The 21,531-nt window shown below is 46.8% G+C and overlaps 1 protein-coding gene across 1 annotated transcript in view; it reads left to right on the top strand.

The window, feature by feature from the left end:
• The window catches only part of garnl3 (GTPase activating Rap/RanGAP domain like 3), a gene marked incomplete in the record, with an annotated part of 164,142 nt that overhangs the window by 93,770 nt on the left and 48,841 nt on the right, over window positions 1–21,531 (top strand). Inside the window, 4 exon segments of the mRNA XM_029710021.1 lie at window positions 6,427–6,472; window positions 6,624–6,730; window positions 12,818–12,933; window positions 16,127–16,231. Of these exon segments, the coding sequence (XP_029565881.1) occupies window positions 6,427–6,472; window positions 6,624–6,730; window positions 12,818–12,933; window positions 16,127–16,231 (374 nt within the window).

Raw genomic sequence — 21,531 nt, forward strand, 5'->3', positions numbered from 1 at the left:
TTGTTGTGCTGTGCCCACTTGAACAGGAAGGTGACAGGGCGGTCCTTGTGTCTAAATTTTGTCATCAAACTTTGTCATCAAAGTCTGGCATTCTCTGGATTTATGGTGCTTTCAAGATAACGACTTGGAATTCCGAGTGGGATGGCCGTTCAAACGGATTTCCCAGGGGGAGCTCGTTTTTTCCAGAGTTCCCTGTTGCCTTGAACTCACTGAAGTCTGACATTTCCCAGTTCCGAGTTTCTAGTTGTTTTGAACGTGGCAGAAGTCATTCTTGATTGACAGCATGGCCAATGTGTTCAACCTTTTCTGGCCCTTGGTGTTGCATGTGAATGTGTATCATTTTAAGCATGGAAAAGAGACCCTTAAACCCAGACTTGGACCACACACCCTCTCCACCGAATAGCAGGCTAGTGATTGCTTTACAGTGCTTGCAGTTAGCCACAGAATCCTTCCAAACCACTCAGAATTTGCAATTTCCAACTTGTTGTGTGATGTTTATGTCCAATGGCCGATATGTTTTATCTATAATTTCTCTTCATATGAGGATTGAAAAGGATTTGCCAGTAGATTGTCGACTTGATTCATGATGATGACTGCTTGTCTAGCTTGCTTGCTAAGATTTTGAAACTATGATGTTGCCATGATCAGTCCAATCAAAGCTACGGTAGATATAACGTGATTTGACATCATTTTATCTTTGGCCAATGACCTTGAGCCTTCTTGGATGGGCACTTCTAATTTAAATCAATGGCAGCACCGAAGGGGGCTTGATCATTCTAGCTCTCATTGTAGATTTTGCGATGGCGTAGTGTCCCCATGAATGACAGAACACTGATCCAATCACGGCGGAACTAGAGAACATTACCAACCCCTACGCTCTGGCTGCCCTACCACCACAGAAAGCACTGAGCTAGGCTAAACCAGCTGCATTTTGGAGCTGCCTTAAGATAAAAAAGAGACCATGTTGGTATCTGCCCGATTCCAGCCTTGCTGAAGCACCCTCAGATCATCACCAATCCTCCACCAAATTTCACAGTGGGTGCGAGACACTGTGGCTTGTAGTCCTCTTCAGGTCTCGCACCCACTCTGAAATTTGGTGGAGGATCAGTGATGATCTGGGGGAGCTTCAGCAAGGCTGGAATCGGGCAGATTTGTCTTTGTGAAGGACGCATGAATCAAGCCACGTACAAGGTTGTCCTGGAAGAAAAATTGCTTCCTTTTGCTCTGACAATGTTCCCCAACTCGGTGGACTGGTTTTTCCAGCAGGACAATGCTCCATGCCACACAGCCAGGTCAATCAAGGTGTGGATGGAGGACCACCAGATCAAGACCCTGTCATGGCCAGCCCAATCTCCAGACCTGAACCCAATTGAAAACCTCTGGAATGTGATCAAGAGGAAGATGGATGGTCACAAGGCATCAAACAAAGCTGAGATGCTTGAATTTTTGCACCAGGAGTGGCATAAAGTCACCCAACATCAATGTGAAAGACTGGTGGAGAGCATGCCAAGACGCATGAAAGCTGTGACTGAAAATCAGGGTTATTCCAAAAAATATTGATTTCTGAACTCTTCATAACCCTCTCGTTGTCTTCGTATTGCACATACACCCCATGTCCCCCCGGGGTCACCCTGTCCCGTCTTGGCTAGACGCCCACTCGGCACAAGTGTGACAGTATGCATGTGAACAGCCTTTGCAGATGTATTTCTTACACCTGCAGCACACCGTATGTGTCTTGGAGTCCTTCTTTGGTGGGCAGAGCTGACACCTCTTCCTCTTACTTGCCCCGAGAGGGGCAGTGGGGGTGTCAGCGGCCGGGCCAGCGGCGGGCTCCTGGGCTTGTGGACGAGCCGTAGCACTCTGTAGGACTTTGACAAGCGCCGATGCCGCTTCGGTGCGGGGGAGATGCTGCCTTCTTTGGATCGACGGCTTCACAAGTGCCTTTCCGAGCTGCTCCAGGAACACCCTCCTCTTGTTCCGCTTCCGAGGCATCCAGTTAGGCTTGATCTCTCGCCATATGACAAAGGCGTTGTAGGAGGACACGTCGAGGATGTTGTGGAAGATGACCAGGGGCCAGCGGGCAGTCATCCGTCTGCAGCTGTAGGTTCCGACCACCTTGTCTAGGTTGTCCACGCCGCCCTTGTTGCAGTTGTAGTCTAGGATGAGGGCAGGCTTCCTGTGGTGGCGATCGCTAACTTTGGCATCTGTGTGCAGCGTGCTCAGAAGTAGCACGTTCTTCTTTTTCTTTGCCAGGTAGGACACTAGAGTGGCGGTGGGGGTGAATGCAAACCTTGATGACAAGACCTGTCTGCCTTTTGACTGGAGCAGCGCCGGGGGGAGCTTGGCCTTGTTCTTTCGCATCGTGCCAACCATGGTGAGGTTCCTCTCGAGGAGCTGCTGTGCGAGTTCGTAGGAGATTAAAAAATGGTCACACGTCACATTGTGACCGCTCAGTCCCTGTGTGAGATCGAGGACGACGCGGGTGCCCTGGTTCTTCTCGGGGACTCCGCTTGTCGCTTTACCGGTGTAGACTTGCATCTTCCAAGCGTAGCTGGACTTGGCGTCACAGACCACCCACAACTTGATGCCATATTTGGCAGGCTTGCTGGGAATGTACTGTCGGAAAGGACAGCGGCCCTTTTGGAGGGAGAACAGATTAGCGTGATTACTGGCTGATTGGGGCACACGGCGTCTATGTTACACACTACTGCGGCCACCGCCTCCGCCTCCTCTCTCTATATACACATATACATACATATACACACACACACATATACACACAGTACCTCTGAACGGGACCAGTTGCTCGTGCACCGTCACGTCTGACCCTGGGTTGTAGAGGGCTGGCAGCCGCTCCTCCCACAGGTCCCAGACCTCTCTTATGGCTGCAAGTTTGTCGGTGGCAAGTCTTGCGTGTCTCGACTGGCGGTCGTCGAATCGCAGCAGCCTCGAGTACTTGTGAAAGACCTTGATCGGCATGGTGTCGCGGAACACGGTCCTGCCGCTTTCGGCGTCCCACAGGCTGGCCGCGGCCTCACCTCGGGACCTGTAGACCCCGGCTAGGATTAGCAGCCCTATGTAGGCACGCAGGTCGGTGGCGTCCATGGCTTGCCAGCCGTCGCAGTATTTTCTCACCCCCTGCAGATTTGTCATGTCCACAATTATCCTTTCTATTGCCGGCGTAACAAAGAGGTGGAAGGTGGAAGCGATGTCGTGTGCACGCGACACGGCATAGGCCGTGGGCCCCGGCGTCACGGCAGGGCCAGGGTGGCAGATCACACGGGCCCGGTCGCGGCCGCGACAGGCCATGGAGGACCATTTGATTTTGCCGTTTTTTGACAGCAACGTCTCCCCTTCGGCTTGGCCGCTGGCCGTCTCTAGCTCTCTGTCTCGCTCTCTGTCTCGCTCTAGGTCTCTGTCTCACTCTCTGTCTCGCTCTAGGTCTCTGTCTCGCTCTCTGTCTCGCTCTCGGTCTCTGTCTGGCTCTAGGTTTCGCTCTTCCTCCAAAGAGGAGCACGAGTGAGACACGTCGTCGGCCTCGCGCTCAGGGTTGTATTGCTCGCCGTCTTCATCTTCCAACACGTCCTCTTCGGAATCAGAGCGGTCTTCTTCTTGGTGGTCACTGGACAATATCTGTTCCAGGACCTGAGCCGCGGTGAAACGCACGGTCATAGCAGCTCCGCTCCACTCGCTGATCAGCGGGCAAGGCCACCCTGTGATAGTGGAAGGGGGGGAGGGGGCGCAGCGAAAGACGACTACCTGTGCCGCTGACAATATTAGTAGCCTCTCTATGACGGCCAGCTTACAGTGGGTGGACAAGGCACATGGTGGGACCTGTTGGGTTGTTGGACACCGTCCCGTACACTTGGCTGACGCTCTCTTGCACATTGATACTGGGCATGTCTGGCCATGGACTGCTGTTCAGTCCTGTTGCACCACTGGCCTCCCCGTGTAGCATGGGGGTCGTGGGACAAGTGCTGCCCGGGTCACTCTGACCCAGCCGGGACAGAGGGGACCACTCCTAACACAGGGCCCGGGTCACTCTGACCCAGCAGGAACAACGGGAGGGGGTTATAACATACACCTTCCTAACACAGGGCCCGGGTCACTCTGACCCAGCTGGGACAACGGGAGGGGGTTATAACATACACCTTCCTAACACAGGGCCCGGGTCACTCTGACCCAGCTGGGACAACGGGAGGGGGTTATAACATACACCTTCCTAACACAGGGCCCGGGTCACTCTGACCCAGCTGGGACAACGGGAGGGGGTTATAACATACACCTTCCTAACACAGGGCCCGGGTCACTCTGACCCAGCTGGGACAACGGGAGGGGGTTATAACATACACCTTCCTAACACAGGGCCCGGGTCACTCTGACCCAGCCGGGACAACGGGAGGGGGTTATAACATACACCTTCCTAACACAGGGCCCGGGTCACTCTGACCCAGCCGGGACAACGGGAGGGGGTTATAACATACACCTTCCTAACACAGGGCCCGGGTCACTCTGACCCAGCCGGGACAACGGGAGGGTTAAGTTTAAACATTAGTATTGTGTTTAAAAATGAATATGAACTTATTTTCTTTGCATTATTCGAGGTCTGACAACACTGTGTCTTTTTTGTTATTTTGACCAGTTGTGATTTTCTGCAAATAAACGCTCTAAATGACAATATTTTTATTTGGAATTTGGGAGAAATGTTGTCAGTAGTTTATTGAATAAAACAAAAATGTTCATTTTACCCAAACACATACCTATAAATAGTAAAACCAGAGAAACTGATCATTTTGCTGTGGTCTTTTCCAGAGCTGTAAACAGTACCAGTCAAACGTTTGGACACACCTACTCATTAAAGTGTTTTTCTTTATGTGTACTATTTTCTACATTGTAGAAGACATCAAATCTTTGACATAACACATATGGAATCATGTAGTAACAAAAAAAGTGTTAAACAAATCAAAATATATTTTATATTTGAGATTCTTCAAAGTAGACACCCTTTGCCTTGATGACAGCTTTGCACAGTCTTGGCATTCTCTCAACCAGCTTCACCTGGAATGCTTTTCCATCAGTCTTGAAGGACTTCCCACATATGCTGAGCACTTGTTGGCTGTTTTTCCTTCACTCTGCGGTCCAACTCATCCCAAACCATCTCATTTGGGTTGACGTCGGGTGATTGTGGAGGCCAGGTCATCTGATGCAGCACTCCATCACTCTCCGCCTTGGTCAAATAGCCCTTACACAGCCTGGAGGTGTGTTGGGTCATTGTCCTGTTGAAAAACAAATGATAGCCCCACTAAGCGCAAACCAGATGGGATGGCATATCGCTGCAGAATGCTGTGGTAGCCATGCTGGTTAAGTGTGCCTTACATTCTAAATAAATCACAGACAGTGTCACCAGAAAAGCACCCCCATACCATCACAGCTCCTCCTCCATGCTTCATGGAGAACCACACATGCGGAGATAATCCGTTCACCTACTCTGCGTCTCACAAAGACACAGCGGTTGGAACCAAAAATCTCAAATTTGGACTCATCAGACCAAAGGACAGATTTCCACTGGTCTAATGTCCATTTCTTGACCCAAGCAAGTCTCTTTTTCTTATTGGTGTCCTTTAGTGGTGGTTTCTTTGCAGCAATTCGACCATGGAGGCCTGATTCACGCAGTCTCCTCTGAACAGTTGAGATGTGTCTGTTACTTGAACTATGTGAAGCATTTGTTTGTGCTGCAATTTCTGAGGCTGGTAACTTTAATGAACTTATCCTCTACAACAGAGGTAACTCTGGGTCTTCCTTTTCTGTGGCGGTTCTCATGAGAGCCAGTGAAGAAACATTCAAAGTTCTTGAAATTTTCCAGATTGACTGACCTTCGTGTCTTAAAGTAAGGATGGACTGAAGTTTCTCTTTGATTATTTGAGCTGTTCTTGCCATAATATGGACTTGGTCTTTTACCAAATAGGGCTATCTTCTGTATACCACCCCTACCTTGTCACAACATAACTGTTTGGCTCAAACGCATCAAGAAGGAAAGATATTCCACAAATTAACTTTTAGCAAGGAACACCTGTTAAATGAAATGCATGAAGCTGGTTGAGAGAATGCCAAGAGTGTGCAATGCTTTCATCAAGGCAAAGGGTGGCTTCTTTGAAGAATCTCAAATATAAAATATATTTAGATTGTTTAACACTTTTTTGGTTATTACATGATTCCATATGTGTTATTTCATAGTTTTGATGTCTTCACTATTATTCTACAATGCAGAAAATAGTAAAAAATAAAGAAAAACCCTTGAATGAGTATTTGTGTCCAAACTTATGACTGGTACTGTATATCAACACCTGCCCTGGATGACAGGTCACCACTGGGAATCATGTATTGAGTGTATGGGAGTTCATGTTACTTCCTTCATTTTACTGCCAGATATTTTTGCATTAGTTAGATACAACAGTCAGAACGACAGTTACAGGTATGCGGGGGTTCAGTTTCATTTTTGTTTCAGTTATGTATTTTATGCCGTGTTCATGTATTCTATGGTATTGTGTTGACTCATGGCCTCTCTGTGTGTTCCTGTGAGTGTGTATGTGTGAAAAACAATAACAGGGTTTTGTGTGTTCTAGGTTGAAGATTTTCTCTGAGGAAAGTGTGCCACTGTTCGGACCTCCCCTCCCCTCACCACCAGTGTTTACAGACCACCAAGAATTCAGGGACTTTTTGTTAGTCAAACGTAAGACCATGGACTTACTCTCCAAACTGTTTACACCTCTTCTGTTTACACCTCTTCTGTTTACACCTCTTCTGTTTAAACCTCTAAGGTTTAGACCTCTTGTGTTTAAACCTCTAAGGTTTAGACCTCTTCTGTTTAAACATCTACTGTTTACAGTTCTCCTGTTACACCTCTACTGTTTACAGTTCTCCTGTTACACCTCTACTGTTTACAGTTCTCCTGTTACACCTCTACTGTTTACAGTTCACCTGTTACACCTCTACTGTTTACAGTTCTCCTGTTACACCTCTACTGTTTACAGTTCTCCTGTTACACCTCTACTGTTTACAGTTCTACTGTTACACCTCTACTGTTTACAGTTCTACTGTTACACCTCTACTGTTTACAGTTCTCCTGTTACACCTCTACTGTTTACAGTTCTCCTGTTACACCTCTACTGTTTACAGTTCTCCTGTTACACCTCTACTGTTTACAGTTCTTCTGTTACACCTCTACTGTTTACAGTTCTCCTGTTACACCTCTACTGTTTACAGTTCTCCTGTTTCACCTCTACTGTTTACAGTTCTACTGTTACACCTCTACTGTTTACAGTTCTACTGTTACACCTCTACTGTTTACAGTTCTCCTGTTACACCTCTACTGTTTACAGTTCTACTGTTACACCTCTACTGTTTACAGTTCTACTGTTACACCTCTACTGTTTACAGTTCTCCTGTTACACCTCTACTGTTTACAGTTCTCCTGTTACACCTCTACTGTTTACAGTTCACCTGTTACACCTCTATTGTTTACAGTTCTCCTGTTACACCTCTACTTTTTACAGTTCTACTGTTACACCTCTACTGTTTACAGTTCTCCTGTTAAACCTCTACTGTTTACAGTTCTCCTGTTACACCTCTACTGTTTACAGTTCTCCTGTTACACCTCTACTGTTTACAGTTCTACTGTTACACCTCTACTGTTTACAGTTCTCCTGTTACACCTCTACTGTTTACAGTTCTCCTGTTACACCTCTACTGTTTACAGTTCTCCTGTTACACCTCTACTGTTTACAGTTCTCCTGTTACACCTCTACTGTTTACAGTTCTACTGTTACACCTCTACTGTTTACAGTTCTCCTGTTACACCTCTACTGTTTACAGTTCTACTGTTACACCTCTACTGTTTACAGTTCTCCTGTTACACCTCTACTGTTTACAGTTCTACTGTTACACCTCTACTGTTTACAGTTCTCCTGTTTCACCTCTACTGTTTACAGTTCACCTGTTACACCTCTACTGTTTACAGTTCTCCTGTTTCACCTCTACTGTTTACAGTTCTCCTGTTACACCTCTACTGTTTACAGTTCTCCTGTTACACCTCTACTGTTTACAGTTCACCTGTTACACCTCTACTGTTTACAGTTTCCTGTTACACCTCTACTGTTTACAGTTCTCCTGTTACACCTCTACTGTTTACAGTTCTACTGTTACACCTCTACTGTTTACAGTTCTCCTGTTACACCTCTACTGTTTACAGTTCTACTGTTACACCTCTACTGTTTACAGTTCTCCTGTTACACCTCTACTGTTTACAGTTCTCCTGTTTCACCTCTACTGTTTACAGTTCTCCTGTTACACCTCTACTGTTTACAGTTCTACTGTTACACCTCTACTGTTTACAGTTCACCTGTTACACCTCTACTGTTTACAGTTCTCCTGTTACACCTCTACTGTTTACAGTTCTCCTGTTACACCTCTACTCTTTACAGTTCTCCTGTTACACCTCTACTGTTTACAGTTCTCCTGTTACACCTCTACTGTTTACAGTTCTACTGTTACACCTCTACTGTTTACAGTTCTCCTGTTACACCTCTACTGTTTACAGTTCTACTGTTACACCTCTACTGTTTACAGTTCTCCTGTTACACCTCTACTGTTTACAGTTCTCCTGTTACACCTCTACTGTTTACAGTTCTCCTGTTACACCTCTACTGTTTACAGTTCTACTGTTACACCTCTACTGTTTACAGTTCTCCTGTTACACCTCTACTGTTTACAGTTCACCTGTTACACCTTTACTGTTTACAGTTCTCCTGTTACACCTCTACTGTTTACAGTTCACCTGTTACACCTCTACTGTTTACAGTTCTCCTGTTACACCTCTACTGTTTACAGTTCTACTGTTACACCTCTACTGTTTACAGTTCTACTGTTACACCTCTACTGTTTACAGTTCTCCTGTTACACCTCTACTGTTTACAGTTCACCTGTTACACCTCTACTGTTTACAGTTCTCCTGTTACACCTCTACTGTTTACAGTTCTACTGTTACACCTCTACTGTTTACAGTTCTCCTGTTACACCTCTACTGTTTACAGTTCTCCTGTTACACCTCTACTGTTTACAGTTCACCTGTTACACCTTTACTGTTTACAGTTCTCCTGTTACACCTCTACTGTTTACAGTTCTACTGTTACACCTCTACTGTTTACAGTTCTCCTGTTACACCTCTACTGTTTACAGTTCACCTGTTACACCTCTACTGTTTACAGTTCTCCTGTTTCACCTCTACTGTTTACAGTTCTCCTGTTACACCTCTACTGTTTACAGTTCTACTGTTACACCTCTACTGTTTACAGTTCTCCTGTTACACCTCTACTGTTTACAGTTCTCCTGTTTCACCTCTACTCATGCATTAGAGTGACAAATTTGTTTGACTTTATCTAATGTTTATCTTAAAACCTTTATAAGGCCTATGTACGTGTGCTTCACAAATGTTTTAAGATAATGTCACACATAAAGAGTGAATATAACAGGTCTGTAGCAGCCCCCCCCTCTTGTATAGGCCTCTAAGAAGACATGTGTGACGAAAATAATCGTTGAGCGGGGTTAGAAGTCTGGATGGTTGTAGTTCTAGGCTTTCTTCAAGGCCCACCACAGAGTTGCCCCAATTATTTAGAGTAATTCCTGTCCTAGAACGGAAAGGCTTGTTTAGGTTCCACCTCGAAGAATGACGCACGCTGCTAATACATATCAGGAATTGGGGGTGGGAATGTTGTGGGGATTTCCACGTGGAGCAGAGGAATATCAACAAGTAGTATGTGGACACCTGCTCGTCGAACATCTCATTCCAAAATCATGGGCATTAATACAGAGTTGGTCCCCCCTTTGCTGCTATAACAGCCTCCACTCTTCTGGGAAGGCTTTCCACTAGATGTTGGAACATTGCTGCTGGGACTTGGGATCAGGCACTGATGTTGGGCAATTAGGCCTAGCTTGCAGTCAGTGTTCCAATTCATCACAAAGGTGTTCGATGTGGTTGAGGTCAGGGCTGTGTGCAGGCCAGTCAGGTTCTTCCACACCAATCTCGACAAACCGTTTCTGTGTGGACCTCGCTTTGTGCACGGGGGCATTGTCATGCTGAAACAGGAAAGGGCCTTCCCCAAATTGTTGCCACAAAGTTGGAAACACAGAATCGTCTACAATATAATTTGATGCTGTAGCGTTAAGATTTCCATTCACTGGAACTAAGGGGCCTAGCCGGAAACCATGAAAAACAGCCCGACGGTGAAGCGTGATCCATCACTCCAGAGAACTTGTTTCCACTGCTCCAGAGTCCAATGCAGGTACGCTTTACACCACTCTAGCCAACACTTGGCATTGCACATGGTGATCTTAGGCTTGTGTTCGGCTGCTCGGCCATGGAAACCCATTTCATGAAGCTCCCGACGAACAGTTCTTGTGCTGATGTTGCTTCTAGAGGCAGTTTGGAACTCAATAGTGAGTGTTACAACTGAGGACAGACGATTTTTACGATTTACGCGCTTCAGAACTTGGCAGTCCAGTTCTGTGAGCTTGTGTGGCTACCACTTCGCGGCTGCGCCGTTGTTGATCCTAGACGTTTCCACTTCACAATAACAGCACTTACAGTTAACTGGTGCAGCTCTAGCAGGGCAGAAATTTGACGAACTGACTAGTTGGAAAGGTGGCATCCTGTGACGAGCTTTTCAGTAAGGCCATTCTACTGCCAGTGGTTGTCTATGGAGATTGCATGGCTGTGTGCTTGATTTTATACAATTGTCAGCAACAGGTGTGTCTGAAATAGAATCCACTCATTTGAAGGGCCATGTAGTGTATCAATCCATTATCTAAATTGCGTCCGCAAATCCGCCATATAAAATAACCTCTGGTAATATGGATAACCTAACTATTAAAGCAATGGCCGGATGGGTGGAGATTTTTCTTTCGGATCAATGGAATGATCAAAAAGGAGCAAACCCTGTACACCCGGGGCGCTAGGCCATGGTGGTCACAGCCATTCATCTCGGGGTGTCCGGTGGAGCAGGGTTCTAAAATCCAGTCAAATCATGTCATTTGACCATTTATAAAAATCTTCTTTTTTTGTTGTTTAAATACGTGAAACTTGACACATTATCCAATGGATTCTGATAAATTGCTTGTAAAAAAAAGTGGGTGTGCAAAAACATTGTACCCCCTATTTTAATTTGCTCCATGGCTCAGGTGGCCAAGTGAAGGCTGCGGCGAAAAGCTGTAGCCACAGTCGGAAGAGGAAGCAAGACACCCCACTCAGTTTTTTCCTCTTTCATTAAAAGTAATTGATTTAAGTAGACCAGACACAGCTGCTATTGTAATGGTGTCTATGGGAGACGCACCCTGTTAAGTAGACCAGTGAAATATCTTGATTTATCCATCATCTTTGTTGGAGCCAAAGATTATCTATTATAATGAGCAAAAATATAACGGCAACATGTTTCATGAGCTGAAATAAAAGATCCCAGACATTTTGGATACTCACACAAAGCTTACTTCTCTCAAATGTTCTGCACACATTTGTTTGCATTCCTGTTAGTGAGCGTTTCTCCTTTGCCAAGATAATCCATCCACCTGACAGCTGTGCCTTATCAAGAAGCTGATTAAACAGCATGATCAATTCACAGGTGCACCTTGTGCTGGGGACAATTAAAGGCAAATCTAAAATGTGCAGTTTTGTCACACAACACAATGCCACAGATGTCTCAAGTTTTGAGGGAGCGTGCAATTGGCATGCTGACTGCAGGAATGTCCACCAGAGCTGTTGCCAGATAATTACATCTTAATTTCTGTACTATAAACTGCCTCCAACATCATTTTAGAGAATTTGGAACTACGTCCAACCAGCCTCACAACCGCAGACCATGGGGTGGCAGCGTAGCCTAGTGGTTAGAGCATTGGACTACTAACCGAAAGGTTGCAAGATCGAATCCCTGAGCTGACATGGTACAAATCTGTCGTTCTGCCCCTGAACAAGGCAGTTAACCCACTGTTCCTAGGCTGTCATTGAAAATAAGAATTTGTTCCTAACTGACTTGCCTGGTAAAATTATAAAATACAATGTAACCATGCCAGCACAGGACCTCCACTCAGACAGCTGATGAGGAGGGGGTGCTGAGGAGTATTTCTGTCCTGTAATAAAGCCCTTTTGTGGGGAAAAACTCGATCTGATTGGCTGGGCCTGGCTACCAAGGGGTGGACCTATACCCACCCATGGCAGCACCCCTGCCCATTCATGTGAAATCCATAGTTTAGGGCTTAATGAATTATTACAATTGACTGATTTCCTTCTATGAACTGTAACTCAGTAAAACCATTCAAATAAAACCCAGCCCTGAAACGAAACGTAGGCTAAAAAGAATTTACGCGTCATTTCATAGGAAAAGACACGTCATTGGCTCAAATTTGCAGAAAGTGGGCAGTTCGGTTTTGTCACTTCAAGCCCAAATATATCCTACTTTGAATAAATGATGACATATTGACTTACATCATTGTGCGACATCATGGGTAATCTCTGGCCATCATCTTTCAGCTCGAAAAAGTGGATTTCTACTGGTGTGGGCATTTCAGCTTTTTTTACATTTAAGTCATTTAGCAGACGCTCTTATCCAGAGCGACTTACAGTAGTGAATGCATACATTTCAAACATTTTATTTTTTCTGTGCTGGCCTCCCGTGGGAATCGAACTCACAACCCCATGCTCTACCAACTGAGCTACAGGGAAGGCTCACTTTGGATGAGTGTGTGTGATTGGGTATGTTCTCCCATCCTTTAGTAATCAATGGAGAGAAGGCCACCCTGGAGACGCCCACGTTTGCCCAGAAGCGCCAGCGGACCCTGGACATGCTGATCCGTTCCCTGTACCAAGACCTCATCCCTGACCTCCACAAGGTACAGCCCTGTCACACCCTACCTAACCCAGCCTGGTACAGCCCTGTTGCACCCTACCTAACCCAGCCTGGTACAGCCCTGTTACACCCTACCTAACCCATTCTGGTACAGGCCTGTTACACCCTACCTAACCCAGCCTGGTACAGTCCTGTTACACCCTACCTAACCCAGCCTGGTACAGCCCTGTCACACCCTACCTAACCCATTCTGGTACAGCCCTGTCACACCCTACCTAACCCAGCCTGGTACAGCCCTGTTACACCCTACCTAACCCATTCTGGTACAGCCCTGTCACACCCTACCTAACCCAGCCTGGTACAGCCCTGTCACACCCTACCTAACCCAGCCTGGTACAGCCCTGTTACACCCTACCTAACCCAGCCTGGTACAGCCCTGTCACACCCTACCTAACCCAGCCTGGTACAGCCCTGTTACACCCTACCTAACCCAGCCTGGTACAGCCCTGTTGCACCCTACCTAACCCATTCTGGTACAGCCCTGTTACACTCTACCTAACCCAGCCTGGTACAGCCCTGTTACACCCTACCTAACCCAGCCTGGTACAGCCCTGTTACACCCTACCTAACCCAGCCTGGTACAGCCCTGTTACACCCTACCTAACCCATTCTGGTACAGCCCTGTTACACCCTACCTAACCCAGCCTGGTACAGCCCTGTTACACCCTACCTAACCCAGCCTGGTACAGCCCTGTTACACCCTACCTAACCCATTCTGGTACAGTCCTGTTACACCCTACCTAACCCATTCTGGTACAGCCCTGTTACACCCTACCTAACCCAGCCTGGTACAGCCCTGTTACACCCTACCTAACCCAGCCTGGTACAGCCCTGTTACACCCTACCTAACCCAGCCTGGTACAGCCCTGTTACACCCTACCTAACCCATTCTGGTACAGTCCTGTTACACCCTACCTAACCCATTCTGGTACAGCCCTGTTACACCCTACCTAACCCAGCCTGGTACAGCCCTGTTACACCCTACCTAACCCAGCCTGGTACAGCCCTGTTACACCCTACCTAACCCAGCCTGGTACAGCCCTGTTACACCCTACCTAACCCATTCTGGTACAGCCCTGTCACACCCTACCTAACCCAGCCTGGTACAGCCCTGTTACACCCTACCTAACCCAGCCTGGTACAGCCCTGTTACACCCTACCTAACCCAGCCTGGTACAGCCCTGTTACACCCTACCTAACCCATTCTGGTACAGCCCTGTCACACCCTACCTAACCCAGCCTGGTACAGCCCTGTTACACCCTACCTAACCCATTCTGGTACAGCCCTGTTACACCCTACCTAACCCAGCCTGGTACAGCCCTGTCACACCCTACCTAACCCAGCCTGGTACAGCCCTGTCACACCCTACCTAACCCAGCCTGGTACAGCCCTGTCACACCCTACCTAACCCATTCTGGTACAGCCCTGTCACACCCTACCTAACCCATTCTGGTACAGCCCTGTTACACCCTACCTAACCCATTCTGGTACAGCCCTGTTACACCCTACCTAACCCAGCCTGGTACAGCCCTGTTACACCCTACCTAACCCAGCCTGGTACAGCCCTGTCACACCCTACCTAACCCAGCCTGGTACAGCCCTGTTACACCCTACCTAACCCAGCCTGGTACAGCCCTGTCACACCCTACCTAACCCAGCCTGGTACAGCCCTGTTACACCCTACCTAACCCAGCCTGGTACAGCCCTGTTACACCCTACCTAACCCATTCTGGTACAGCCCTGTTACACCCTACCTAACCCAGCCTGGTACAGCCCTGTTACACCCTACCTAACCCAGCCTGGTACAGCCCTGTTACACCCTACCTAACCCATTCTGGTACAGTCCTGTTACACCCTACCTAACCCAGCCTGGTACAGCCCTGTTACACCCTACCTAACCCAGCCTGGTACAGCCCTGTTACACCCTACCTAACCCAGCCTGGTACAGCCCTGTTACACCCTACCTAACCCATTCTGGTACAGTCCTGTTACACCCTACCTAACCCATTCTGGTACAGCCCTGTTACACCCTACCTAACCCAGCCTGGTACAGCCCTGTCACACCCTACCTAACCCAGCCTGGTACAGCCCTGTTACACCCTACCTAACCCAGCCTGGTACAGTCCTGTTACACCCTACCTAACCCAGCCTGGTACAGCCCTGTTACACCCTACCTAACCCATTCTGGTACAGCCCTGTTACACCCTACCTAACCCAGCCTGGTACAGCCCTGTTACACCCTACCTAACCCAGCCTGGTACAGCCCTGTTACACCCTACCTAACCCAGCCTGGTACAGTCCTGTTACACCCTACCTAACCCAGCCTGGTACAGCCCTGTTACACCCTACCTAACCCAGCCTGGCCTATCCCTATTGGCCTAAGCCTACCTCTTGTGCTCTCTTCTCCTCTCCTCTCTTCTCTTCTCTTCGGGTCTCTCTATAATCCTCTGTGGACAGTTTCCCAGACACAAGCCTTGGACTAAAAATAATGCACAACGAAGATTCTCCATGTTTTCTTACCTATCTGACAAGACATATCTAATGGGGCTAAAGAGACTTCATCTGTTGTACCAAAACCGGCCCTTGGTTTGTTCCCTAATTCATGCTAGGAGTGATAGTATAGCTTTCCCATTGATCTGATCCATCCTGTCTGGTCACTGTTTGTGCCACAGCCAGCTGTCCCCCTGACTACTGCAGACTGCATAACACTGGGACTAGATACTGCAATGCTGACTGTCTGAGGGGGACTCTCCTACTTCTCTCTCTGAACCTAATCTCTCTTTTGTTAACCTTCTCTATTTGTTTCTTTCCCTCTCTGTTTCTCTCTTCTTCTCCTCTCTCTTTCTCTGTCTTTGTCTTTTATTTTCTCCCTCTCTTTTTCTTTCCCCTATCTCTCTCTCTAATCCTCCCATTCTCCTTAAATATTCTGATATGACTCAGTTCTATACTGCTGCTATGCTGCTGTCTCCCCCCTGTCTCTGAGGCTCGCTTCTGTGTCTTTCTCTTCTTGTCTGTGTGTGTGTGTGTGTGTGTGTGTGTGTGTGTGTGTCTGTGTCTGTGTCTGTGTGTGTGTGTCTGTGTCTGTGTCTGTGTCTGTGTCTGTGTGTGTGTGTGTGTGTGTGTGTGTATGTGTGTGTGCTGGTGTCCCAACGTGCAGGTTCCCTTCTCTCCCCAGAACATGCTCAACAGACGCTCGTTTAGTGATGTGCTGCCGGAGTCGCCCAAGTCTGCCCGCAAGAAGGAAGAGGCACGACAGGCCGAGTTTGTCAGGATAGGACAGGTAACATACACACAGCTATGACATACACCCACACTAACACACACACAGCTAGGACATACACACCTACACTAACATACACACAGCAAGGACATACAGTACACCCACACTAACACACACACAGCTAGGACATACACCCACACTAACACACACACAGCTAGGACATACAGTACACCCACACTAACACACACACAGCTAGGACATACACCCACACTAACACACACACAGCTAGGACATACAGTACACCCACACTAACACACACACAGCTAGGACATACAGTACACCCACACTAACACACACAGCTAGGACATACACACCCACACTAACACACACACACAGCTAGGACATACAGTACACCCACACTAACACACACACAGCTAGGACATACAGTACACCCACACTAACACACACACAGCTAGGACATACACACCCACACTAACACACACACAGCTAGGACATACAGTACACCCACACTAACACACACACAGCTAGGACATACAGTACACCCACACTAACACACACACAGCTAGGACATACAGTACACCCACACTAACATACACACAGCTAGGACATACAGTACACCCACACTAACACACACACAGCTAGGACATACACACCCACACTAACACACACACAGCTAGGACATACAGTACACCCACGCTAACATACACACAGCTAGGACATACAGTACACCCACACTAACACACACACAGCTAGGACATACAGTACACCCACACTAACACACACACAGCTAGGACATACAGTACACCCACACTAACACACACACAGCTATGAAATACACCCACACTAACATACACACAGCTAGGACACACACAGCTAGGACAAACACCCACACTAACACACACACAGCTAGGACATACAGTACACCCACACTAACATACACACAGCTAGGACATACAGTACACCCACACTAACATACACACAGCTAGGACATACAGTACACCCACACTAACACACACACAGCTAGGACATACAGTACACCCACACTAACACACACACAGCTAGGACATACAGTACACCCACGCTAACACACACACAGCTAGGACATACAGTACACCCACACTAACATACACACAGCTAGGACATACAGTACACCCACACTAACACACACACAGCTAGGACATACACCCACACTAACACACACACAGCTAGGACATACAGTACACCCACACTAACACACACACAGCTATGAAATACACCCACACTAACACACACACAGCTAGGACACACACAGCTAGGACAAACACCCACACTAACACACACACAGCTAGGACATACACCCACACTAACACACACATAGCTATGACATACACCCACACTAACACACACACAGCTAGGACATACAGTACACCCACGCTAACACACACACAGCTAGGACATACAGTACACCCACCCTAACACACACACAGCTAGGACATACACCCACACTAACACACACACAGCTAGGACATACAGTACACCCACACTAACACACACACAGCTAGGACATACAGTACACCCACACTAACACACACACAGCTAGGACATACAGTACACCCACAGTAACACACACACAGCTAGGACATACAGTACACCCACAGTAACACACACACAGCTAGGACATACAGTACACCCACACTAACACACACACAGCTAGGACATACAGTACACCCACACTAACACACACACAGCTAGGAAATACAGTACACCCACACTAACATACACACAGCTATGACATACAGTACACCCACACTAACACACACACAGCTAGGACATACACCCACACTAACATACACACAGCTAGGACATACAGTACACCCACACTAACACACACACAGCTAGGACATACACACCCACACTAACACACACACAGCTAGGACATACAGTACACCCACGCTAACATACACACAGCTAGGACATACAGTACACCCACACTAACACACACACAGCTAGGACATACAGTACACCCACACTAACATACACACAGCTAGGACATACAGTACACCCACACTAACACACACACAGCTAGGACATACAGTACACCCACACTAACACACACACAGCTATGAAATACACCCACACTAACATACACACAGCTAGGACACACACAGCTAGGACAAACACCCACACTAACACACACATAGCTATGACACACACCCACACTAACACACACACAGCTAGGACATACAGTACACCCACACTAACATACACACAGCTAGGACATACAGTACACCCACACTAACATACACACAGCTAGGACATACAGTACACCCACACTAACACACACAGCTAGGACATACAGTACACCCACACTAACACACACACAGCTAGGACATACAGTACACCCACGCTAACACACACACAGCTAGGACATACAGTACACCCACACTAACATACACACAGCTAGGACATACAGTACACCCACACTAACACACACACAGCTAGGACATACACCCACACTAACACACACACAGCTAGGACATACAGTACACCCACACTAACACACACACAGCTATGAAATACACCCACACTAACATACACACAGCTAGGACACACACATCTAGGACAAACACCCACACTAACACACACACAGCTAGGACATACACCCACACTAACACACACATAGCTATGACATACACCCACACTAACACACACACAGCTAGGACATACAGTACACCCACGCTAACACACACACAGCTAGGACATACAGTACACCCACACTAACACACACAAAGCTAGGACATACACCCACACTAACACACACACAGCTAGGACATACAGTACACCCACACTAACACACACACAGCTAGGACATACAGTACACCCACACTAACACACACACAGCTAGGACATACAGTACACCCACACTAACATACACACAGCTAGGACATACAGTACACCCACACTAACACACACACAGCTAGGACATACAGTACACCCACACTAACATACACACAGCTAAGACATACAGTACACCCACACTAACACACACACAGCTAGGACATACACCCACACTAACACACACACAGCTAGGACATACACCCACACTAACACACACACAGCTAGGACATACAGTACACCCACACTAACACGCACACAGCTAGGACATACACCCACACTAACACACACACAGCTAGGACATACAGTACACCCACAATAACACACACACAGCTATGACATACACCTACAGTAACACACACACAGCTATGACATACAGTACACCCACAATAACACACACACAGCTATGACATACACCTACACTAACATAAACACAGCTAGGACATACACCCACACTAACATACACACAGCTAGGACATACACCCACACTAACATACACACAGCTATGAAATACACCCACACTAACATACACACAGCTAGGACACACACAGCTTGGACAAACACCCACACTAACATACACACAGCTAGGACCTACACCCACACTAACATACACACAGCTATGAAATACACCCACACTAACATACACACAGCTAGGACCTACACCCACACTAACATACACACAGCTATGACATACACACACACTAACATACACACAGCTATGACATACACCCACACTAACACACACACAGCTATGAAATACACCCACACTAACATACACACAGCTAGGACATACACCCACACTAACATACACACAGCTATGACATACACCCACACTAACATACACAAACCTAGGACATACACCCACACTAACATACACACAGCTAGGACATACACCCACACTAACATACACACACCTAGGACATACACCCACACTAACATACACACAGCTATGACATACACCCACACTAACACACACACAGCTAGGACATACACCCACACTAACACACACACAGCTAGGACATACACCCACACTAACATACACACAGCTAGGACATACACCCACACTAACACACACACAGCTAGGACATACACCCACACTAACACACACACAGCTAGGACATACACCCACATTAACACACACACAGCTATGAAATACACCCACACTAACATACACACAGCTAGGACATACACCCACACTAACACACACACAGCTAGGCCATACACCCACACTAACACACACACAGCTAGGGCATATACCCACACTAACACACACATAGCTATGACAATCAAAAAAGTCACAATGACAGAATGCACAGGAGCAAGTTCAATATAGACGTACAGCAAACTCGGCTTTCTCTCTCTCTCTCTCTCTCTCTCTCTCTCACACCTCTCTCTTTCTCTGTCTCTCTCTCTCTCTCGCAATTTAATTCAATTCCATTTCAAAGTTGCAGCGATGAGACAAGACTGTAACTACCAATAGGAAAACACGAAATTGGGGAGAAATGTTTTTTTATAATCAAATCAAAGTTTATTTGTCACGTGCGCCAAATACAACAGGTAGACCTTACAGTGAAATGCTTACTTACAGACTCTAACCAACAGTGCAAAAAAGGTATTAGGTGAACAATAGGTAAGTAAAGAAATGAAACAACAGTAAAAAGACAGTGAAAAATAACAGTAGCGAGGCTATATACAGTAGAGAGGCTATATACAGTAGCGAGGCTATATACAGTAGTGAGGCTATATACAGTAGAGAGGCTATATACAGTAGAGAGGCTATAACAGTAGTGCGGCTATATACAGTAGCGAGGCTATATACAGTAGAGAGGCTATATACAGTAGAGAGGCTATATACAGTAGCGAGGCTATATACAGTAGAGAGTCTATATACAGTAGCGAGGCTATATACAGTAGAGAGGCTATATACAGTAGCGAGGCTATATACAGTAGCGAGGCTATATACAGTAGCGAGGCTGTATACAGTAGAGAGGCTATAACAGTAGTGCGGCTATATACAGTAGAGAGGCTATATACAGTAGCGAAGCTATATACAGTAGAGAGGCTATATACAGTAGCGAGGCTGTATACAGTAGAGAGGCTATATACAGTAGAGAGGCTATAACAGTAGTGCGGCTATATACAGTAGCGAGGCTATATACAGTAGAGAGGCTATATACAGTAGCGAGGCTATATACAGTAGCGAGGCTATATACAGTAGCGAGGCTATAACAGTAGTGAGGCTATATACAGTAGCGAGGCTATATACAGTAGAGAGGCTATATACAGTAGAGAGGCTATATACAGTAGCGAGGCTATATATAGTAGCGAGGCTATATACAGTAGAGAGGCTATATACAGTAGAGAGGCTATATACAGTAGCGAGGCTATATACAGTAGTGAGGCTATATACAGTAGAGAGGCTATATACAGTAGAGAGGCTATAACAGTAGTGCGGCTATATACAG

Source organism: Salmo trutta, chromosome 23 (genome assembly GCF_901001165.1).
Source record: "Salmo trutta chromosome 23, fSalTru1.1, whole genome shotgun sequence".
NCBI lineage: Eukaryota > Metazoa > Chordata > Actinopteri > Salmoniformes > Salmonidae > Salmo > Salmo trutta.